At 36.3% G+C, this 26647-nt stretch overlaps 1 protein-coding gene across 1 annotated transcript in view; it reads left to right on the top strand.

Moving 5' to 3' along the window:
• LOC106883499 (uncharacterized) overlaps positions 1-24502 on the top strand; it is a 25704-nt gene extending 1202 nt beyond the window's left edge. Inside the window, exons 2-7 of the mRNA XM_089361207.1 lie at positions 8400-8555; positions 11271-11299; positions 12723-12813; positions 18355-18464; positions 21414-21507; positions 23643-24502. Of these exons, the coding sequence (XP_089217333.1) occupies positions 8400-8555; positions 11271-11299; positions 12723-12813; positions 18355-18464; positions 21414-21507; positions 23643-23834 (672 nt within the window). The 3' untranslated portion in view covers positions 23835-24502. The remainder of the gene's footprint in view (positions 1-8399; positions 8556-11270; positions 11300-12722; positions 12814-18354; positions 18465-21413; positions 21508-23642) is intronic.
• Positions 24503-26647: the final 2145 nt, after the last annotated feature.

The following is a 26647-nucleotide window of genomic DNA, read 5'->3' as shown; positions in this document are numbered from 1 at the left end:
ACACACAAAAACCGTGTGTTGAAATATTTTCGTCGCTTTGAAACCACTGACAAAACTTCAGAGTTAAACCAGGTGAGAGATTCCGTCTGCTACACAAACAAATCAAGATATCTGAATGCAAAGTGCCGGAGTAAACACTGAAAGGCATCTGGTTCGATTTTCTTACAGTTCTGATACTCTTCTAACCCGAATTTGTTTAGCTTTTTTCATTGAACTCGAAAGGCTGGAAAGAAAAGTTGTCCTCGGTTGAAACTGAACTCAGAACGTAAAGCATCAGAACAAATAGCCGGAGGTATTCTATAAGTGAGAGGTTGGTTAAAGATATCCAGGGTGTCAAGTAGTGGTGTTTAACCGGGTGACAGAGTCAGTCATACACGCGCGCGCGCACGCACACACATACACACACACACACACACACACACAGGCCATGGTGGGATTTGAACACAGAAAGCAAAGTTGATCTCGGCAGGATTTGAACTCAGAACGTAGAGTCGGAAAAAATACTGAGTTGTTCGGTCGAGTTGTTTTATAGTCCTCCAAATCCACCTCCCCAGGTTAATCTGAAGAGCTGAGATTTTTTTTTATCGATACAGTAAGGATGAAAGATGAAGTTGACCTCAGCAGGATTTGAACTCGGAACGTAGAGCAGATACCGTGAGCAGATACTATGAGCATTCTATTCGATGCTCTACCGATTCGACCAATTCGTCTTACATTTACTAATTCGATCTCTCAATTTCTCTGCTCTTTGAACACAAGTTCCATGCGATACATTTGGGACAGCCGAACATAGAAATGTGGCGCACGAGTGCTCCACGGGATGGAGATAAATATGACCCGAAAATAATTCAAAATTATATTAAAAAAAAAAGAAAACTAAAAATACAAATCTAAATTCTAAATGTGAAGAATCGATAATAATATAATGGCAAATATTTATAAATATTCGCTTTTATGTATAGCATATTCGATAAGACAGTAACTAACGTATTACATTTGCAAATGGAATTTATAAAAAAAATGTGTGTGCGCGCGTGTAGGTGTGTATGTATGTGTGTGTATACGTGTGTAAGTCGGTGATCTGGCAGAATCGCTTGCACGCCGGACAACATGTTTAACTCCAGACCACATGTTTAACGCCATTTCGCCCGTCTTTACGATGTGAGGTCAAATTCCACCGAGGTTGACTTAGCCCTTCATTCTTTCGAGTTTAATGAAATAAAGTGCCTACAGTATTAGAGCATTTTAGCTAGTATTTCTAGCAATGTAGGTGTTTCTTAGCACCTATTAAAATAGCATCGCTTGAGGCCAGCGAGTTTATCAGCCGTACAGGCAAATTAATAATATATACACATACAACATAAGATATACCTATATATATAAGTTTATCTTATATATATAAGTATATATTTTATATACATATATGTATGTGTGTATATATGTATCTATCTATCTATGTATGTAATTTATAATCATAAATATATCTATGTATGTATGTATGTATGTATGTATGTAAGTGCGTATGTATGTATGTATATCCAACTTAACATGGCTGCCTTTTTAGAACATCAAATACTGCGTTATTAGCCAGGACAGATCCTCTCATATAGGCGTTTGGTGCCCAGCAGCACACACACTGATCGTAGCAGACGAAATTTGTCTGTCATGGGTGCTGGAATTCTCATAGCACGTGATTTCGGTCTATAGGAAATTGTCAACGGGAAGCACCGATCATCGAATTCCAGTCGAATCTCGCTGCTGTGATATATAGAATATCAACATCTTTTGAGACGCTGATGTCGCTATAATAGTCGGCAGTCGTATTAAAAATTAATTATCAATTGGCTTATTAAAAATTAATTATTAACGACGGAAGTAGCATAAATACCAAAAGAGAAACAATTATACCCAGTGAAGAGGTCCAATAGACCGAAACAACTTAATATGGGAACTCCGGCACCGATAACAGACGATTGCCGTCTGCTACGGTCTATCTGTGTGCTTTTATGCACCAAGCGCATAGGTCTCTCTAGGCTAATAACACAGTATTTGGTGATCTAACAAGGCATCCATGTTAATTTGGATAGGTAGCGAGGATTTTTCTTCCCCGCTAGCAATATAATCAAAGAGTGTATTTGGCACCAAAAAAGCCTATTTGAGAGTTTCTCTCGAGGTGTCTTCCACAGTAAAGTTTGTTCTAACAGAACTTCTACGTTTAAGTTGGGATAAATATTATCTCTCAGTATTAATACTGCCTCTGTCTTTTATAACAGTTCTAGATTAATGCAATTTTAGTAATATTGTTACTATACATCTAGTTAGTAGACTAACCAAGATTTTAAGATCCAGATTGAAGAGATTTCGTTGCAGAAGGCCGAAGCTTTTCTACTTTGGTTAAAGGCACCGGTATCGAGACAATGCTCCATTCCACAATTCCATCGTAGTAACCAACTACTTGACAGAAATGGGTATCAAAACTCTCCCTAACCGACTCCCACCCACAACAGTCCAGACCTTGTTCCCTAAGACTTTTGGTTGTTCCCCAAGCTGGAAGAGAACCTCAAGGAGAGTCGCTTTGAAGAAATTGAGAAGGAGGACTTCCATGGGGCCTTCACGAAGTGACTAGAGCGCTACAACACGTGCAAGAAGATTAGAGTTTTGTATTTCTTTGAAATGTCTCTCCTGAAAGCATCTCAAACTTGAAATGTATCGTGTATAAATGTATAAATGCGTTTATACATTATATACATAATACGTATGTATGTATGTATGTATGTATGTATGTATGTATGTATGGTTGTATGTATGTATACATATATATCTTCATACAGTAGCGGCCATAATATAAGGGTCAGTAAGAATAAGTGTATTGAAATATTTATCATAGAAGATTAACAAAACGTTGAGACCAGATATTTTACACATATTTAGATATATCTAATATCTATCTTTTGGGAAAATTTCAAGTGAATGGAATACATATTTCGTAAGTTATGAGGAAATAAACAAATAATCTTCCAAACAGCAACGGCCAAAGGTTAAGGGTCGCTTAGAAAAACAATGAGAAATGGAAGAAGAACATAAAAGAAACCCTTACTATTATATTTGTGTATATATGTGTGTGAGTTTGTGTGTGTATACAAATATATATTTGTATATGTATGTATGTATGTATGTATGTATGTATGTATGTATATATATGTAAAAGTGTGATCAATGCATGTGCGAATGTGTGTATATAATAAGTATTCATATATAATGCATGTAAGTACGTAAGTATATATGTATAAAGAGATGGCTAGATGGATGCACGGTTGAAGGGACGGGCGGATGAATGGCAAGAAGGATAGAAGGAGGGATATACGGATGGATGGGTGGCTGGCTGAATGGAGGGAGGGAAACATGGATCGATGGCAGTATACATACATATATATATATATATATATATATATATATATATATATATATATATATATATATATATATGTATATGGATATATATGTATATATATATATATATAAATATATATATATATATATATATATATATATATATATATATATATATATATATATATATATATATATATATATATATATATATATACAGGGTGGCCCAAACGTAGGCTTACAGTTATCACGTAGGCACTTTAAATTTCTTTTAAAATATTTTATTACATTTAAATTTCTGTCTTACAATTAACTAAATCAGTATAGAATAAGGGCTTAGTATTGTTTTATAATTAACATCTAAACTGTTAATACATGAATGCGAAAGGGATAGTTGAATAACTGTAAACTTAGTTTTGGGCCACCCTGTGTGTGTGTGTGTGTGTGTGTGTTCGACTTCATGCACTGTGAGTTCAAATCCTACCAAGGATATACATCCTGTCATACATGCTTTCGGGGTTTGATGAATAAAATACCATTCCGGGGCGGTAGAATTAGCGGACTTGTTGAAGCATCAGAGAGAACACTTTGCGTAGCTGTTCTTGCTTTCGTAAGTGTTCAGGGTTCAATTCCAACATGCTAGAGATAGCAGTCAAGACTTGACTCTAAAACAACTTCATATATTCATACAGCACAAGGTGAAAAGACAAATGGACAAATAAATTAGTAAAAAATTTTGGATAATCTCAGATCCGGATTTCTGGCTCTGTATAAAAACGTACTCTACCTCATCAGAGATATACACAGACAGTACATAATTAATATATATATATATATATATATATATACACAACACGGATACTTACATATACTCACGTATACATACATAGATATATATATATACATATACATATATATGTATGTATGCATATATATATATATATATATATATATATATATATATATATATATATATATACCTACACATACATATATGTATGTATACACATACATACGTATGTATATATATATATATATATATATATATATATATATATATATATATATATTTGTATGTATGTATATATGCACATATATGTATATACATATATATATATATGCATATATATGTGTATATATGTTTATTTTTACACATACATCTATATATGTGTGTATGTATGTGTGTATATATATATGTATGTATGTATGTATGTATGTATGTATGTATGTATGTATGTATGTATGTATGTATCTATCTATCTATCTATACATATATATATATATATATATATATATATATATATATATATATATATATATATATATATATATATATATATATATATATATATATATATAGTAGAATGAGAAATAGGAAATCCTTGGTATAGCATGATATATTTGAAAAAACGGATAGAAATGGTTTTTCTCATTATTTTTCTACTTTAATAATTATTATCTAATTATAATTAGATGTACTAGTGTACAAGTGCTGCTGCTCTGCTGCTGATAGTGGTACTGATCGTGATGGTGGTGGTGCTACTGCTGCAGGTGCTGCAGGTGCTACTGTTGCTGCTGTTGCTGCTGTTGCTGCTTCTGATAGCGGTGGTGGCGGTGATGGTGGTGGTGATGGAGGTGGCAGTGCTGGTGTTGCTGCTGCTGATGGAGCTGGCGATGGTGCTGCTGATAGTTGTCGTGGTGGTCGTGGTGGTGGCGGTGTCCATTAAATGCAGCACGGAAGAGAAAATAAAGTGTAATATGAGGGGCGATTCGGCTATCATATCTAGCGTTTTGCAATGTTTCTCCATGTCAAAGGAAAGAAACGACTCAGCGAGCACACACTCGCCGCCATTTTGGAACTTGGTGTTTTGTTGGGGAAAACCATTTTTTTAGCGGATTAACGGGCGTTACTACGACGTTGCTATGACGACCAGGTTAATTAAATACCAGCTCAAACCAATAACATTTAGTATTTTGTTTATTATCTGCGATGACAAACGTCAATCATGGAAGTGTTTTGGTGTACGGGGTGAGAGTGTGGAGGGGGTGGCAGAAGGGGGGGGGGGTAAATAAGGAGCCTTGGTAGATGGAAGGAAGTGTTGGGTGACGTTTGGATGCGAGATGTAATTGCTGTTGTTGTTGTTGTTGTTGTTGTTTGTGTACAAGTGTAGGGGTTGCGGTGAGGGTGGGGCTAGCGTACATAGATTTAATAATTTATTTTCTGTTCCTTTTTGATTTTTTTTTTTTTTGTTTCGTTTACTCCTCTTATTCGATGCTGTATAACTAGAAATTGTACGAACGAACTCATTGACGACAACGTGTCATAATCATAAATCTTTTCTCTCTCTCTCTCTCTCTCTCTCTCTCTCTCTCTCACACACACACACACACACACAGAGGCAGCGTAAGTACAAATATAACGGCGTACATACTCATATATATGTGTATATTTATATATTTGTGACAGTGTGTATGTATATATTATATATATATATATATTATATATATATATATATATATATATATATATATATATATATATATACACACACACATATACGCATGCACATACACAGAAACAAATACGCGAATGTGTATATACGTGAATAAGTGTGTATACACACACATATACATACATACAAATATATGTATGTATGTATGTATGTATGTTTGTTTGTTTGTATGTATGTATGTATTCCTTCATAATCTGTGTTTTATCAAGACCGATTTAACAGAAATCGTCTTAATATGGTAAATTTAGTCTGTCCTTTCATAAACATCTCAAACTGTCTTGGCAAATATTCTTAAAAGTTTATCTAAATTGCCATAATTCCTTAACTTATGACGCCATAATATCATAAATACACACTCCTTCTATTTCCTTTCCTCCCACTGGTTTTTAGTCATTGGATTGCGGCCAGGCTGGGGCACAATCCACCGGTTAAGTATTAATGCCGATGTTATCGGGAAACCCCCTTCCCCTCAAGAGTGTTCTCGAAGATCTCTCCAGGGGCACAGAGAAGAATGCATGCACCAGGTCCCAGAGCTGTCTGATCTTAATTTATCATGTACATTGTTTTGTCTTGGTATAAAAGATGGGCTACAGCAAATATTCTGCTTAATACCACAGATTTGCTTGTCAGTTGTTTGACCTTAACCAGTTGAGCATGTCCCTTGGTGGCTGACGATATGTGCATCTCTGATCATGAGCAGAAGTAGTGGGGGTATATCAGCCGAAACGTTGTGCTAACAAGATGAGGACAAATATCCGTCGAATGTAAATAAAGTAAATAATGTAAATAATGAACTTTACTTAACTCGTAACTTAGATGGGATATTGTATTGTCTTTTTATTTCATGGAAACTGTTAAATCTAGCCTGAACACTCTCTCTATATGCATAAAAACACACACATGCACACATGTGTGCATATACAGGGTGGCACAAAAGTAGGTTTACAGCTATTCAACAATCTCTTTCGTATTCATATAGTTTAGATTTTAATTATGAAAAAAATATGAGACCATTATTCTATGCTAGAAATTAAAAAATAATAAAATATTTTAAAAGAAATTTAAAATGCCTACGTGATAAACCTACTTTGGGGTCATACTGTATATATATATATATATATATATATATATTGATAGAAAAGACAACAAAAGAAAGAGACCTCGATATTATGTAAATAGAGGAAATTATCTGTAAAAATATGTGACAATTATTCGGTAGCCATGATTAAACTCCGAGTTTCGGATGCCGGGGCGGAAACCCACGCCGCCATCTCTTCAGCTATCTGGCCATTGAAAATGGATGGGAATTTTCAATGGCCAGATAACTGAAGTGATGGCGGCGTGGGTTTCCGCCCCGGCATCCGAAACTCGGAGTTTTATCATGACTACCGAATAATTGTCACATATTTATACAGATATATATATATATATATATATGTGTGTGTGTGTGTGTGTGTGTGTGTGTGTGTGTGTGTGTGTGTGTGTGTGTGTGTGTGTGTGTGTGTGTGTTTGCATATATATATGTATGTATGTATATTGTCTTATTCTTTCACTCTTTTACTTGTTTCAGTCATTTGACTGCGGCCATGCTGGAGCACCGCCTTGAAGGGTTTTAGTCGAGGAAATCGACTCCAAGACTTATTCTTTGTACGCCTAGTACTTATTCTATCGGTCTCTTTTGCCGAACCGCTAGGTTACGGGACCGTAAACACACCAACACCAGTTTCAATCGGCGATGGGGGGGGGGGTGATAAACACAGACGCAAAGACACACACACACACACACACATATATATATATATATATATATATACGACGGGTTTCTTTCAGTTTCCGTCTATCATATCCACTCACAAGGCTTTGGTCCGCTCTAGAATATAGTTGAAGACACGTATCCAAGTTGCCAGCAGTGGGACTGAACCTGGAACTATGTAGTTGGGAAGCAAGCTTCTTACCACTCGGCCACGTCTGTACAGGGTGTTCGTAAATTATATTTATAGCTTCCACAATTTATTGTATTCAAAGTTGAGGCCTGTCGATCAAATTCTTTGCAAGCAATGGAAGTGTTCTGATGTTTCCAACAAAACTTTGTTAGCCTCCGTTTTCCAATTGCTGAGTTCTTGTTTTTCAGGGGGGTTTTTTCCTGAATTTTTCATATTGTAGAAGTAATCTATGGACATCCAGTTTCTACCTACGAAACCCACTCACAACACTTTGGTCGGCCGGGGGTTATATAGAAGACATTTGCTGAAGGTGCACCACAGAGGGACTGAACTCGGAACCACATTGTTGGGAATCAAGCTTCTTACACGTACTGCTATGCCTGCGCCTATGCGGGTTTTCATTATATTTTCTTGTTACTTCTGTAATCATTATCATTATTATTATTATTATTATTATTATCATCATCATTATTATTATTATTATTATTATTATTACATTTTCCTATGTTTCTACCTTTTCACTCTGCGATTGGCTGTGTTTCCTGTTTCTCAGATAGCAGAAAGCAAACTGGAGAATCAACAAGAATGGAAAAACAAAACATTGGAAGATGTGGAAATTGCTCGGAAAAACATCAAACAAATCTCCGATGTCTACTCCGAATTAATTGCTCAGATGAGGAACGAAAAGAAGGTGAACAATACTTTACAGGTGAGACGTCTATTTGTTTTTTGTTTTTTTTTATTTGAATTTTAGGCTGAAAGAAAGTCAGTGCTTACGTCCCTTTACAAGGCCTCAGACAAAAAAAAAATCGAACGGAAAAGAAAATGGAAAAGGGACCCTCGGAAAGGTGACCCGACCTGAAAACTTACAGCTAAATGGACTCTGCTAAAAGATCCCAAGAACAGGATGGTGAGGTGTTAAACCGAAAGTTGGATTTAAGGCTACCACTTAAGTAGGCCATGGTGGGATTTGGACTCAGAATCGAAAGAACGCGAGGAAACACCGCAAGGCATCCGATCCGTTGTTCTTACAATGATCTCAATCTGCTGCCTTGGATTGATGATATCTTTATCGATCTCATTAAGATGAAAAGCAAAATGGACCTTGGGGAGATTTGAACTCAGAACGGAGAGCAAACGAACAAATACTACGAAGCATTCTAATAGATGCGCTAGCGAGTCTACCATTTTGGCCCGTGGTTTGTAGGAATATATGTAGCCAAAGTGTGTTCGATCCCAAACATTCCGCTTTCCCAAATTCCTCTCTCTCTCTCTCTCTCTCTCTCTCTCTCTCTCTCCCTCTCTCTCTCTGTTTTCTTTTTCTTTGCTTGTTTCTCTCCCCCTCTCCCTCTCACTCTATATATTTGTATGACTATGTATGTATTACATACACACCCACACATATGTATGTATGTATGTATGTATGTATGTATGTATGTATATGTGTGTGTCCGTCCATATACATACATATGAAAATAATGACATGCAGAGAAACAAGAGCTTCCATTAGTAACTATACACAATTTAATTAACCAATAAACAACCAGTATAACATGATACGTAATACTACGGCGGTGAAGCCTGGCTCGATATTCTAAACCCCTTTAGACCACTGTTAGAGTTTGTTTCTTTTTGTCTTTTTTTAATTCCTTTTTTCTTGTTTGTATTATTTTGGGGCAATTTTAAAATAGGATCCGATTACAATATTAATAACGGCAATTGTCTTTCTTAGACCCTAGGAGTCCATTTTTGCAATACTTGTGATAAAGAAAATGGGGGTTACTAAACACTTGGTGTTGTACACACACAATGCATATACCTATCTACACAGACACACATGGACATACACACACGGTCACACACACGCACACACACAAACACCATATGTGTGTGTGTGTAACATTTATAGATAGATAGATTGATAGATAGATGTGTGTGTTAGTCTATCTACGTGCTTGTGTTTGTCTTAGGCCCAACGCTTAAGACAAACACAACTTAACTTCGGACGTTCGTTGGGCAAAGTGAGGCTCAGAGAATAATTATCAACCTTTATAAAAATAATAAATGTTGATGTTGATTTGTTCGATGAAACCTAGCTGGGCCGTAGTACAATGACTGAGATATGTAAACGCTAAAAGACAAATATACATGAGAAATTTTGAATTCAAAATCCGAAGATTAATGTATTCTTGCCTAGTAATACGGGACAGAGGGGTAAAATTATGTACCATCATAACGGTCAGCTGCCCTGCTGATATAAATATCTCTGAAAATCAAAGAAAAAGAGGATATTTTTGGACAACTGCTTCGAAACCTCCAGCTTCTATATCCAGACTATGAATTCATATTCATACCAATAATAATTGGAGCACTAGGTTTCTGGGTAACCTGGGATTTTCAGAAAGTGAAACTTACCGGCTGATTCGTGCATTATAAGTGCAATCTGTGAGTGGAATAGTAAAAATATGCAAGATTTTTCTCAGGTTCCAAATGTGAATTTGTCTGTTAGCTAAATCCCAAAGATGGAACCTTGTCTCTTTGTTGGAAACCGGATCCCTCCTCAGTGGAAGATTTATAATAATTAAAAAATAGAAGAGACATACATACGCAAACTCTCGTATACGTGTGTGTAGTGAAGGTGAAACGTCCTTTAATGAATAAATGAGTAACACGTGAGATACTTCAAGTTTCATGCTTGGAAAGTGCAGTTATCCGACACGCTTGTATAATGTACGATATAACACTCCTATAAGTTCATATGAGTCTGCACGATTGCAGGATCGTAAATAGTATGCTGCTCAAGAAGGTTCGAATACTGGACTTCTCGAGTATGAAACTTACAGTAACTCACGTATAACTCCTGTATTCATTAAATGATACACACACAGACACACACATACATGTGTGTGTGTGCGTGTACGTGCGAGCGTGTGAGTGTGTGCGCGCGCATGTGTGTGTAAATATATATATATATATATATATATATACGCACACATCTGTGTTTGTGTCTCTCTGTGTGTATGTACGTATATATATACATGTTTAGAGAGTTATCTGTGTGTATGTACGTATATATATATATGTTTAGAGAGTTACCCGGGTGGATACCGTGGTAGCTTTCAGTTTTGTTCCAGGTTACGGCTAATTGCATCAATTAGTATTTAAAGTCTTTGATTACTATGCGGCATGAAATTGTAACAGAAAATGAAATATATAGTGAGGATGTACCACTCTCCATATTCTATATCGTTATAATTATTGTTGTTATATGTATGTATGTATGTATGTATGTATGTATGTATGTATGTATGCATGTATGCATGCATGCATGCATGTATGTATGTATGCATGCATATATGTATGTATGTATGTATTCACACTCACACACACACATACGTATATATTATTAATTTTTTCTTTACAGCAAAAAATTCAACGAGACAGAAAAAAGAGGTTGGTGCGTTTATTTATTCATTTCGATTGCCGTTATATTTTTAGTGGGGTGGTTGTAAAGCACCTACAGGGATTCCTGTGTGAAATAGCTCAAGTGTAGGACAAGAAGAAATAAAAAAAAACTAATGTAATATATATATATATATATATATATATATATATATATATATATTTATCTATGGGTTTCAGCCAAGTGGCTGTGGTCATGCTGGAGCACCACCGTGATTTTCCGTCTTTATGCTTTGCTCTCTTCACGTTCCTTGCATGGCTCTTCTCCTCCACCTGATATAGTCCAATCAAGAGTTTTGATGGCACATCTGGTGTATAAGAGAATTTGACATCGCTGCCCTAAACTGTGTCTCATTTCGAGCCTTTGGTTCGTCTGGTATCTTGGAGAGGAAAGCGTCGAGTTTTGATATATATATATATATGTATATATATACATATATATATATATATATATATATATATATATATATATATATATATATATATATATATATATATATCCTTTTTACTAATATTATATATATTATTTATATTATTTATATTATATGATTGAACGCCACGCATCCTTTTCCAAGTAAGTTTTATCTTAATAATTCTGATCCACACTCTACTATCTTTTTACTCTTTCGTTTTTCTCTCTTTCTCTCTCTTATTCTGTTACCTCCTCTTCTCCCATTATTCTGTCCTCTTACTCTTTCGCTTCTTCTCTCTTCCTTTCTCTTATTCTTCTACCTTCCCTTCTCCCCCTCCTGTTTTTTCTCACTTATCCTATCTCCAATCTTTTCCTCTCCCCTTCACAGTTCTCTGTCTGTCACTCTCTCTCCCGCACTCCTCCTCCCTTGCTCACATGACTCCCACGGGACCATCGGCCATCATTCTTCTAACTTGTGTTTCTTTCTTTCTCTCCATTGTAGCTGGATCAAGGAAGACGTGTTCTTGTCTGTCTCCTATCCAAGCTTGATTTATGCATTCGCCACCACAACCTTGTTTAGGCTTAGCTTCTCTTCCTGTTTGTTTCACTGTCCTATTTGTGTTACCTATTTTGACCCTCCGCAAAATCTCTCTCTCTCTCTCTCTCTCTCTCTCTCTCTCTCTCTCTCTCTCTCAGATAACATTAATATTACCTTGAATACAGAAAGGTACAGATAATGTTTTAAACAAAGCAAGAACAGACAATATACTCTTAAAAGGATGAGATGGTTACGGCGTTACGACTAAAACGCATTTTGATCATGGATCTGCTGTATCTTGGCTAATTTGAGGCTAGACAATGATAACAATAATAACAACAATAACAACGGGGAAGGGTACATTAAATAGTAGTAGTCCAAGACACACTTGATATATTTCAAACTCTTTTTTAAAAAAAAAATTGTTTATTCGTTATGTTTTATTTCAATTTATTTAATTTCAGAAAACGGTTCAAAGAGGAAACACTTGATCTGAAACGTAAAACAGAGCAAATGAATAAATGTAGGATGGCCGTTGAGGGTGAAAAGGAAGAGGTAAGACAGACAGATTCCAGTTGGTCTGAATTGAAAGGGAAGGGACTGACATTAGTTTTTGTGGGGAAAATTGCATTGAGATTATAAGATAGAGGAGGAAACAGAAGAGGTAAATACGATAATATCTCCCCCCCCCCTCGATGCTGATTGAAACCGCTTCTCATAAGAGATGTATACGATTTCCTTCCTAAATCGATAGCATAGAATATTTCATTTTCTGTATAAAGTAGCAAGAAATTAAGCTATTACCGTAGTGGATAACTCCATTCATATAGCTTTATGTGTGTGTATGTATGTATGTATGTATGTCATTATTCAGTTTATTTCAAGATTTCTTGCCAATAGAGAATGAACCAGTTTCTAACCTAGATCCAAGGCTTCTTCATTGGAATTTCAACATCAACAACAGAATATTTTTTGTATGTATGTATGTATGTATGTATGTATGTATGTATGTATGTATATGTGCATGCGTTCTTGCCCCACCACTGCTTGACAGCTGGTGTTGTTTTGTCAGCCTTCTTGTAACTCAACAGTTTGGTTTAAGAGCCCAATAGAGCAAGTACCAGATTTACAAAAACGAAAGAAAAGAAACGGAGAAAAACGCATAAGTATTGCTATCGACTTAAAACCCTTCACAGTTATGCTCCAGCATGGTTACTGCAGTCTAATGTATAAAATAAGCAAAAAGTGGGAAAATTAACACAAAGATTAACAGAGAAACGAAACCCTGTATCGCGACCTACGTTTCACTTCCCGATGCCTAACTAGTTAGCCCAGGGTGCCTGAAACTTTACGTTCCAGTAATCATCGTTTATGCAAAAAGTCTTAATCAAAACTAAATTTGGGGTTAGGGTTAGGGTTATTTTATTTCTTTATTTTAATTTTTTAAATTTTTTTATTCTTTTTAATTTTCTTTATAAGAATAGAAAGGAAAGGTTACAAAGATTTCTCATAAAGAAATTGTTATTGTTGTTCGTGTTGCTGTAGCTACTGTTAGCGTTGGTGCCGTCGTTGTTGGTCTTACTGTTCAGACTGTTGTTGTTGTTGTTGTTGCTGCTGCTAACCTAAAGCATTTCGCACATTGCAGATTTCCCGAGAAACTGCTTTTGCTGCTGCTGCTGCTGCTGCTGTTGTTGTTTTCTCTTCTCGTTCTCGAACAAAGAATGTTGTTTTTGTCTTTGTTATTTGATTAGCTTCTTTTTATTTTTTGTTTTTTTTTCTTTGTGTGGGAGGTGAGAGGGCTGTTGTGGGGGGGGGGGGGTTGCTTGTTTTACTGATAATTCATGATAACTTCATGATATGGTGATGATGATGATGATGCTGGTGATGATGTTGATGATGATGATGATGATAGTTGTGAAGTGGTGGTGGTGGTGGAAATGGTGATTGGTGGGGGTGGTTGGAAGTGGTGGAGGTGGTGGTGGCGGCGGCGGTTGCGGCAGTGGTAGTGATGGTGGTGGTGGTTTTGGTGGTAACAGTGATGACGACGATGATGATGATGATGATGTGGTGGTGGTGATGATGGTGATAATGATGTTGGTAATGGTGGCGGTGAGGAGGAGGAGGGTAAGAGAAGGACGATGAGGATGGTGAGAATGGTGGCGGCGGCGGTGGTGATGATAATGATGGTAATGATGGCAGGGCTGATGATGTTGATGATGGTGGTGGTGGTGGTGGTGGTGGTGGTGGTGATGGGAATGATGATGACGATGATGATAGCTGTGAACAATGAAAGACATGTAATGGTAAGAAATTCTACTCAACATGATCAACGAGTGATAGAAAGTCACGAAGCTGGAACTGTGCGGGAAAAAAAGGGGAAAGGAAGAAGGGAAGGGGCGGGGGTGGAAAAATGAATACAAACACACACACACACACACACACACATATATATATATATATATATATATATATATATATATATATATATATATATGTATATGTATACATACATATATATACATGCATATATACATATATATACATGCATATATACATACATACATATATATACGTATATATGTATATATATATATACATATATATATATACACACACACACATATATATATATATATACATATATATATATACACACACACACATATATATATATACACACACACACATATATATATATACATGCATATATGGATACATATATACATGCATATATACATATATATATACATGCATATATGCATACATACATATATATTCATGTATATTTACATATACGTACATATATATACATACACACACACACGCTCACGCACACACACACAGACATATATATATATATATATATACAATGTATCTTATACATATACACACATATATGACGTGTGCACGTATGTATATATATATATATACATACATACAAACGTACATATATATATATATATATATATATATATATATATATATATATATATATACATACATACATACATACATACATACATACATACATAATACTTTAACAATAATAGTATTGGCAATGGCTTCGAAATTTCGGCCATGTAAACTATCATCGAACTGTAATGTATTGAAGTTCGTCTTGGCTTTATACAAGTTTCTGTTAAGTTAAAATTGTCTAGGGTAACCTGTGTTGTGTTGAATGATAATTAGGCAGGATGGTAAGTTGTTGTGGCAAGATGCTCTGGAGAATTCATATTCCTTCAATGTGAGGAAGTGCTAATTGTTCGAATTATTCGTGGATGTAGAACTCTGCAATTATGAGTGTGTGTTTAGGTGTATCAGCTTCAGGTCATAGGGACTCATTTAATATAGATGCATGTGTATGTGTGTTTGTGTGTATATGTGTGTGCGTGTGTGTGTGTGTGTGTGAGTGTGTGTATGTCTGTGTGCACATGTATATCACTGTATCACTGTGATATTGGATGTTGTTATACAAAGCTAACCGCAGAGCGCTTCTTTGTATTGTGGTGGCTTCAAATGACGCCACTCAGCTGGATAGGAGGAGGAGCAGGTCAACATTATCCCTGGACATCCATTTACAGCTGACTGGACTGGAGCAACATGACATGAAGTGTTTTGTTCAGGAACACAACGGAGCACCTCCGGTCTGGAAATCGGGACCACGGTCTTGGGATATTAAGTGCAATATCCTAAACACTTGGGTAGTACTATTAACAAGATTTTTAATGAATTGTTGTCCCTGGAAAGTATGATAGGAACCAGAGCAGATGAGACTATTTCTATAGCAGTGTTTCTCTGTTTAAAGACATAATAAAATGGGAATATAAAGAAAATCTTTCCCTTACACTCCACCAGATGCATCGATAAAGAAAACTTTCAACGTTTGTAATTAATAGATCGTTATTGTTAACACTGCATCGTTTCTTTTAAACTCTTTGAAACCTGCTTATGTATCAATATTTAATTCGTCGACGTTTTAATTAAAACGACCTTTGTTTATTATCTTCATATCTTCGATCACAAATAAGTGATCCGTTCTAATGTTTAAGTTATCCTCTATGTCAGGTGTGGTCAGTGACGGATAATTATCCAAATTATATCTATATTCTTGTATCTATATTATATCTATATTCTTGCAGAATAAGTTCAATTTTCTGCATTTATTTCGTCGTTCGAAAGTTCCATTGCAAATGCTCGAAATACAGGATCTTATCAGGATCTGTAAGACTGCAATAAAGAACACGTGACCCGAAAGGTCTTCTTGGTCGATGCAATGACGCAGAAACCTAAGCTTTCCATAAAATTCACGATCACCCTGTGAAAACCAGTTGATCGCAGCTTCTGTATCATTAACATTGATAGTTCAAATGATATAGCTCCTGGAATTTAAAGCAACAAAGTTCACAAGTAGAGAAAATAAAATACACTGGTCCAATAGAGTGATGAGGCAGTGAGCTGGTAAAATCGTTAGCACGTCGAACAAAATGCTTAGCGGCATTTCTTCCGGCTCTTTACGTTCTGAGTTCAAAAGCCATTGAGATCACCTTTCATTCCTTCGGAGTCGCTAAAATGAACTATCAAGCAAGTGCAAGGGTTAGTGTGATCAACTTTCCCCTTCCGCTGATCTGCAACCCTGCAACTGGCCAGCATCCCGTTCAGGGGGAATGCTGTGGTCTCGATGATTTTTACGCCAATGAAACGGGGTAAAACGGGGAAACCGAGGTAAACCGGACTTATGAGCCCAAGATCTAGAGAAAAAAAGAGTGGTATATTATTTTCTCTCTCCTAATTTTCTTGTTCTTGCTTTATCTCTAATGCTCTGGTAGGCAATTCTCATCCGAAACCACGTTGATAGCCGTTAGGCAGCTGAAGAGGGAGAGTTTCCAATTATGCCTTTTGTTCTTTGGTTTCTGTTTCTTTTGCTGGTATAATATGGGTTTCTTAGGTAATTTATGTTCCAAAGTGGACCTAGTTATAGAGTTATAGATATAATTGTATTCATATGGTCTCTGTTAATATTTATAGATTAGCATGTTCTATTTGCCCTTGTAAGGCGAATATGCACGAGGGCGCGCATGTGTCTTTGTGTCTCCTTGTCGTGACATAACGCGATGGATATAAATAAGCGTTATCGTCATACAAGCGGTGTCCTTCGTTTCTAGCCTTCTGTGAAAATATGTGCAACCATCAGGAACTATTAATTTGCTTGGAAACAGGGAAGGGTAGGCGACAGAAAAGGCTTCTGGCTGTAGAAAATTTATCTCAACAACTAAGCACAGAAAAGTAGGCGTTAAACTAATGTATGTGTACGGCGGACGTAAAGTATGTACACCGCATCCCCATTCGATTTTTTCTTTTTTCTTTTTTTAACAGAATCCCCCATTTTCGAGTACAGAGATTCTGATTCTGCAAGAAAAACAGCATTTTAAAATTTTAATTACCCCAGCTCCAAATTCTTTAATTTTTACTTTTTCAGATTTTTTTTTTTTTTTGTGAAATGCGTAGAAAAATACGGAGATTATATATATATATATATATATATATATATATATATATATATATAGAGAGAGAGAGAGAGAGAGAGAGAGAGAGAGAGAGAGAGAGAGAGAAAGAGAGATCCAAGAATCGAGGTGTAGAAAGAAAGTGAGCTTCAAGCAATCCGTAGAAAATATAAAGAACAACTTTCAGGAACAATGGTGGTTTATTGGGGCGGAAGGTTGTGAATTTTTTTCTGTACAATAAATACGATAAGCTGAAAAAAAATTATTTTATAGTCCACGGTTGGCAGCCTGAGTTGCCGGGTATGCGAATGAAAATCCAAAGGGTTAAGGAATGGAGTAGTTAAAATCTGCACTACATATGTTTCATAGCGAGCGGAACCTTGAAAGTAGTAATTATCCAAGTGAGGTGTATAACGCAGGCTACTCTTGAGGCCAAGGGTATCTTGGTTAAATGAAGTTTACTTTGTCGTTAGGAAACATGTGTTAATATAATGTACGCATGTGTATGTATGTATATATATATATATATATATGCATAAATACACGCACACATATGTATGAGATACGTTTGTTATAAACCTCCGTTCTATTTCAGTTGAAAAAGGATCTGAAGCGTCAAGAAGAAATCATACAACAGTGCCGAAGCGAAAACGGAGAACTGACTAAGAAACTCCAGAAAGAGAAACAGATCAAACAGAAAGCTATGTAAGAATCTCTCTCTATCTGTCTGTCTCACTCTCTCTCTCCCTCTGTCTATTTGTCCGTCTGTCTCACTCTCTCTCCCTCTGTCTATTTGTCCGTCTGTCTCACCCTCTGTGTGTGTGTGTGTGTGTGTCTTCCTCTGTATCAGCCGTGTTGTTACTATGGCGTCATAAAGAATGTTTAGAAGGAGATCCTAAAACCGTCCAGTTTATCCATAGACGGTTTAATTTAGGGAGTGGAAAACGTTCTCGGCATGACCACCAGGGCGGCGGAGAGAAAAGAAACAAAAATTAACTTATCATTTCGAATAAATTAGAAGAGAGATGAAGTCAGCCTGTGATGGACCCATAATAATGCTTTGTACATCTCCGTAATATATATATGTATATATATATATATATATATATATATATATATATATATCTGTGTGTGTGTGTGTGTGTGTGTGTGTGTGTGTGTGTGTGTGTGTGTGTGTGTGTGTGTGTTACGGAGATGTACTTGCATAGCAAGTGACCTGATCTGAGATCGTATGCTGAAACAAAAACAATTGCAGCATGGACGGTGTTTATAAGCCATTTAAAAACACACAAAAGCCGTTAGATTCACTTCAACATTTCAGATGCATCTCAGATGCAGCACGGAATTTTGTCAGTGAACAGAGACGAAAATATTTTAACAAATTAAATTTAAATGTTGGAGTGAATCTAACAACTTTTATGTGCTTTGAAATGGCTTATAAACACCTTCCACGCTGCAATTGTATATCTATCTATCTATCTGTATGTATGTATGTATGTATGTATGTATGTGTATATATATATATATATATATATATATATATATATATATATATATATATATATATATATATATACAGAGGAAGACGAACCTATAATGTACTGTATATATATATATATACGTGCGTGTCTTTCATGGAATCCAGTACAACCCGTTGTATGATTGGGTCGCTGGCGGCTAACCGGCACCCCGTTAGGCTTGTCTGGTGAGGAGGGTGGGTAGAAACCCAGTACGACTACAACACAGACTTGTCAAAAAGACAGATGAATTTAGTGTAAGTTGAATGACTATCTAGCAATACCACAGTCTCTCAGAAATTCCGGTTTGGTGTCTGTTGAGTTGGAAGACCACTGGGAGTGAGGTATACCTCAGCTTTTGTTAAAGTAGTTTCTAGTCTAGAGGATATCAAGTTTACTTGAAGGGATTTAAAGTTAACACAATGTATGATTGAGACAAATCATTCATATTATCTTGATTTTGACAGTGGTAGAGTAAACAAATCCTTTAGTAGTACACTTAAGGTTTAATGGGCATTCGTCAGAGTGAATACAATTGAATGTTTGTAAATTAATGCTGGAAAAGAACAGATTATGTTTAGATCAATATATATTAGCTAACGAATGTCAAAGTTGCATGTCGTAGAGTAACATATTTTAATGCAATTTTCACCAAAAATTATACTTGTGTTCAACGGGGGAATTTTTTTTAGCTCATGAATATAGACTTTATGGTTAAACGGCGGATTAAACCAAACAATTTGTCACTTTCCCCATGTTTAGGTTTGTAACTTGTTGTTGGCAATATATTGTATTTTTTCATAAAATGTAATGCGATTAAGGCCTTTGTTGTAATAATAATAAGCATCTGTGGAGGTTTGTTTGTTTGAAGTGAGATATTAAGACATTTTCTGGGTAATTTGAGAGTTTGTGAATGTAATATAGAGTTTCATTGGATTTCTGTATATGGTGAGAACTGGGACTTGTGTAGATTAAGAGTGGCGTGTAAATGTTTACGAGTTCAGATTAAACTTGATATTCATACATACCTATGTGTATATGTACACTTATATATATATATATATATATATATATATATATATATATATATATACATACATATGTATATATATATATACCTACATATGTATATGTATGTATGCATGTATATGCATGTGTGTGTATATATATATGTGTGTATATATATATATATATATATATATATATATGATATACAATATGCGTATATATGCACATATGTGCTTTTGTGTGTGTATATATATATATATATATACACAGGCATATATCTGTATTATGTGAAATTATTATTATTTTTGTTGTTGTTGTTGTTGTTATTGTTTCATGGTAGTATAACAATACCGATGTTCACACAATACAGAAAATATAGTAGCAGGCTGGTTTTGAGTATTCAGCATTTACCGAGGCAGCATATCATTGGGAACGAACACACACTGACACAGACACACAGACACACAGACCTACACACACAAATACACAAGCGCGTATATTTATGTATGCATGTATGCATGAGGGCGCAGGCTTGACTGTGTAGTAAGGAGTTTGCTTCCCAGCAACACTGTTCCGGGTTCAGTCGGTCTGCATGGCACTTTAGAGAAGTGCTTTCAGCTATAGCCACAGGCCGATTAAAGTCTTGTGAGTGGATTTGGTAGACGGAAACTGAAAGAAGCCTACTGTATATATATATATGTGTGTGTTTTCCCCGCCACCATCTTTGACATTAGCATTGGCATGTTTACGTACGTGTAACTTAGCGGTTCGGCAAAGAGACCGATTAAATAAGTACCTGGCTTTTAAAAAATAAGTACTGGGGTCAGATCATTCGATTAAAGTTCTTGAAGTCGGTGCCCCAGCATGGTCGCAGCCTAATGACTGAAGCAAGTAAAAGATAAACACACACACACACACACACGCACGCACACACGCACGCACACACACACACGCACACACACACACACACACACACACAATGAATTGGCAAAAATAAGAAAAACGCAGCGGGAAGGACAAGTGTTAACAGAGGGGTTGTTATGGCACTACAAAGGAAAGGGAAATTCTTCATGTCCATTATTGTTGCTTTTTGGCCCCCCCCCAAATCTAAATGTGAATCTATTTCTAGCGATGAATCGAACGATAAAATAACGACATTAAAGGAGAAGATGGATGAAGGAAAATGCCGGATGAAAATTCGATATGAAGATTTAAAGGCTAAAGTAAGTAACCTTTTGTTTATATAAATATATATATATATGAGTGGCTGTGTGGTAAGTAACTTGCTTACCAACCACATGGTTCCGGATTCAGTCCCACAGCGTGGCACCTTGGGCAAGTGTCTTCTACTATAGCCTCGGGCCGACCAAAGCCTTGTGAGTGTATTTGGTAGACGGAAACTGAAAGAAGCCCGTCGTATATATGTATCTCTCTCTCTCTCTCTCTCTCTCTCTCTATATATATATATATATATATATATATATATATATATATATTATATATATATATATATATGTATATGTGTGTGTATATGTTTGTGTGTCTGTGTTTGTCCCCCCAACTTCGCTTGACAACCGATGCTGGTGTGTTTACGTCCCCGTAATTTAGCGGTTCGGCAATAAGAGACCGATAGAATAAGTACTAGGCTTACAAAGAATAAGTCCTGGGGTCGATTTGCTCTACTAAAGGCGGTGCTCCAGCATGGGCACAGTTAAATGACTGAAACAAGTAAAAGAGTAAAAGATATATATATGCATACATACGTACATACATACATGTATATATGTATATACATATGTATATGTGTGTGTATATACTTTATATATATATATATATATATATATATATATATATATATATATAATATATATCTAATATATAAATCCCGTTCCGTCTGTCTGTTTGTGCGCTTATAACTCGAGTATTGTTCATCCGATCGCGCTGAAATTTTAAACATGGATACATGAGAAAGCGTTCCGTAATCCAACGAGATTTTCAAAATTGTCAGTTTCAAAGTAAGAATCGCCAGTTTCGTAATCCTTATGGCCTGGCCATCGGATCACTGTCCAAATTAACTCTCTTCACCTATACAAACCGTCCAATTTTCTTTTATATATATTACATTTTGCGGAGGCGCGTGGCTTAGTGGTTAGGGTGTCAGCATCATGATCGCAAGATTGTGGTTTCGATTCCTGGACCGGGCGACGCGTTGTGTTCTTGAGCAAGCACTTCATTTCACGTTGCTCCAGTCCACTCAGCTGGCAAAAATGAGTAATGCTGCAATGGACTGGTGTCCCGTCCAGCTAGGGAACGCATACGCCATAGAAACGGGAAAACCGGACCCATGAGCCTGGTTAGGCTTTAAAAGGGCGCATTTATTATTTTTTAAAATTTTATATTACATTTTACATATCACAATTGAGGTGCTGTCGACTCTACAATCTATATACATATATGCACACTTACAAGGGTATACACAAATAATATAATGCATTAGGAATTTATACAGGGTCAAGAGATCATCAACTGACCGGGGTGTACCAAAACCAAAGTAGTGTACTGGGCAGGGGCAACTACAATAACAATAGGATAAATAAATAAATACCGTATTTTCCGGGATACAAGTCGAATTTTTCAGACCAAAATTCACAGTCAAACAAAGATGGGTCGACTTATACACTAAGACGACTTTGGAGGACCAAAAATTCCATGGGAAATGTAGCAGGATTTGGTAAAATAGTGATGACGTTCGTTTGAATGTTTACAATACGAGTGGGTGGGTGCTAAAATGTTTCTGGCTTTAAGGGTGTCGCAAATAGTTTGGTTGGTGGTCCAACCTTCCGAGTTCTTTTTCAGAGCTTAGAAAAACTGAAGAACTGCTGCAATAAGTGTGTGAATCTGAGAAGGGAAAATGTTGAATAAAATCATAATTTACTGATCCTCCTGTATTTGCTTTCCCCAAAGCCACGAATTTTTCAGCACCCCCTCGTGGATGTGTGTGTATATATATATATATATATATATATATATATATAGAGAGAGAGAGAGAGAGAGAGAGAGAGACAAGAGGGTGCCAAAATACGAAATGGCTGGTTGGAGGCCCAACATCCAGGGTTCTTTTACAGGGCTTAGAAAAACTGAAGGATCGCTGCAATAAGTGTATGAATCTGAGAAGGGAATATGTTCAATAAAATCATGATCAACTGATCCACCTGTATTTTCTTTTATCTAAAGCCAGGAACTTTTTAGGACCCTTTCGTATATGTTTATACTAAATAATATGTTGACTTGTATGGCGGAAAGTACAGTAAAAATGATCGATAACATTTGTAAACGTTTCGTGGTTTTCTTTTTGTAGATAGATGAACTTCAAGATCAGGTGAAGAGCGAGAAGGCACAGCACGATATCACGAAAAATGCCTACAACATTCTTCATGGTGACTGGAACAAATTGTACGAAAAGTTAACTGAAATTCGAACTGCTATAATGTCAATTCCGAGCACCCAATCGAGCTGGATAGATGACACGAAATTATCTATATCGGATTAAAAAAGCAAAAAAACCCCAAAAAAACCCCAAAAATCCAACAATGACATTTGTCGAGATCCCACTCTATTACAATACATATACATACACAAATACACACACATATCCCGGATATATATATATATATATATATATATATACATATATATATATATATATATATATATATATATATATATATATATTGTGGACGAAGTTACTTGCTAACTGTAAGATGTAATATAGAAAAGTATACATACATATATAATCCGATTCATCCCTTACTCTGAAATAATGGTAATATTAGCAACGATAACGGCATGGAAGAAACTGGACTCTAGCAGAATATCGTGGTGAAGTGGCAAACGTGTGTATGTATGTATTATGTGTGTATGTATGTATGTGTGTGTGTCTCTAGAAACTTCTAAAGCAAAAATCGTGTAAAAAAAAAAAAAGAGAGAATTCTGTGTATATTCTGTGCTTCACAAAGAACTTAGGCATCTCATCAACCCATTGTTGTTTATTTTACGAAAAGGAAATAAAGAAATTTGAAAAAAAAATGATTGATAAAGTCAAGAAAAAAAAAAATAGAAAAATTTTAACGACGAAACAAAGGAATAGCAGAAACTTTCCGCAGACGAAAATGGCAAAAAAAAAAAAAAAAAAAAAGAATAATACTTTTTCATAGCGAACTGTGTTGTTGTTGTTGTTGTTGCTATTGTTTAAGGGTAGGTTAGACTGATGGAGAAAGAATCCACCAGGTGTGGCCACTATGGCATATTTTTCGAGCACAGCGTATCTAGAACTACATTTTTCGATATAATCTTTCACTTTTAAAAGAAAAACTAAGCTAAGGGCATTAGATTCCTTGGAAGAAAGCAGCGAATGTATACGAAAACAAGGACGGAAAAAAACGGAGAATGTTACACAAATACAAACAACAGGACATAACAACATGTGTCTTTCGACTAAGGACGAATTAAATTAAGCTAGTGCGTGTGGAAATAAAGCCTTAGGGCAGGGATACAAGATTTCACAGGCACAGGGAGGAATATAGATGTTGCACGGACGACGGCTGAACCAAGAAAGATCAGTCTTGACTGAACACTGGTCACGTGGGGAGAGAAGAGAGAGAGGTAGAGGTAGAGGGACAGAAGATTAAGGAGGGGAGAGAAAAAATGACAAGGTCACAGTGAAGTGAAAAGTGGAGGGAAAGTGAGCAGGAAGAGAAGACAGGGAAATGTGAGAGAGGGGGAACGAAAGAACGAAGAGTGGAATGAATGAATAAGCGTGAAAGGGCTGATAGACAGAAATATAAGAGACCAAAGTGTACGTACGCCGCTGTAGGGACAACAAAACATCCAGATAGACGATACAATGAAAACAAGGACGGGTCATTCGGAGTTTTCATGTATGTATGTATATATTACTGGTTGCAGTCATGCTGAGGACGCCTCCTTGAAGAAGTTTAGCCGAACGAATGGACACCAGTTCTTTTTTAAGCCTGGTACTTATTCTATCGGTCTCTTTTGCCGAACTTCAAACTTACGGGGAGGTGAACCAACAACACCGGTTGCCAAGCGGTGGTGGGAGATAAGCATAGACTCAAACACACACATATATACGACGGGCCTCTTTCAGTTTCCGTCTACCGAATCCACTCATAAGGCTTTGGTCGGCTCGTGGCTATAGAAGACACTTGCCCAAGGTGGCTCACTGAACCCGGAACCAATAGGTTGGGAAGCAAACTTCTTATACCTGTCTGTGTGTGTGTGTGTGTGTGTGTGTGTGTGTGTTGAAAACTAGAGAAAAAGTGTAACCGCGTTGTCACTGGAACGTATTAGAAAGATGAACAGGAGGATAGTGAACAAGAACTTAAATATAAAAACGTTGCAGTTCGCTTGAAACATTGCAGTACCGAGGAAGGGAGAGGAAAGGGGGAAATAAGAAAGTTTCTGACAATGTGAAGTCTTACAGAATCCTTTGTTTCAGACATAAAGTCGCATCCTCAGAAGGAAACAGTCTGGGGGAATGTCCAGTTACACAGCATTATGTTTACTACTGCTGCTAACATAACGCCGACGAGTTTAAGTAGGATAACAGAGGTTGTGTAATTGGACAATTGCCAGACTGTTTCCTTCTGAAGATGAGCCTTTGTGCCTGAAATATAACGGTTTTTGTATAACTTCCCGCCTTGTCAGAAGCTTTCTTATTTTCCCCTATAAAGGATATATCAGTGCATTGCGAGATAAATGCATTATAGTTCTGGTGGATAAGGTTGAGGGGAATTTTGTCATTTGTAACAAGTAAAATCTAATGATATTAGGGCATGAGTTACGATTAAGAAGTGACTTAAACTTTAAGAGGTATATATACGATGGTATCTGATAATATGAACGAGATAAAAAGGAAATAAATACCTAAGGTGGAAAGTTGAGTGGTTTCAGCATACAAGAGGGATTCCAAAATTGGATGAAGTCCCCTATAAGGGTACCAGACAGTATACCGATGAACAACTGTCTATATCAGTGCTTCCCAACGTGGGGTGTGGGAAAACTGGAGTGGGACATGCGTTAGTGTAGGTTGTGAAAATTTTGCAAGTGACTTGAGCGTACACTCGTTCACCCTAAGCCTATCTTTGTACATTGAAATGAAAAAAAAAAATTGTCATGCAATATTCATACTTAAACCATGGGGATCGATGTAGCTATGACCAATCAGCACACTGAGTGAGGTATCTGCATTTGTTTCTCTGCTTCAATATCTATTGTCCAGTGTCCAGCGTTTATAAAAGGTATCCGTCACTTGGGTAATTGAAGATTGTGTTTCTATATTAA

Source organism: Octopus bimaculoides, chromosome 12 (assembly GCF_046866305.1).
Source record: "Octopus bimaculoides isolate indiv1 chromosome 12, ASM4686630v1, whole genome shotgun sequence".
NCBI classification, from domain to species: Eukaryota; Metazoa; Mollusca; class Cephalopoda; order Octopoda; family Octopodidae; genus Octopus; species Octopus bimaculoides.
Note: the sequence above shows the minus strand (reverse complement) of the source record. Positions and strands in the feature narration are given on the sequence as shown.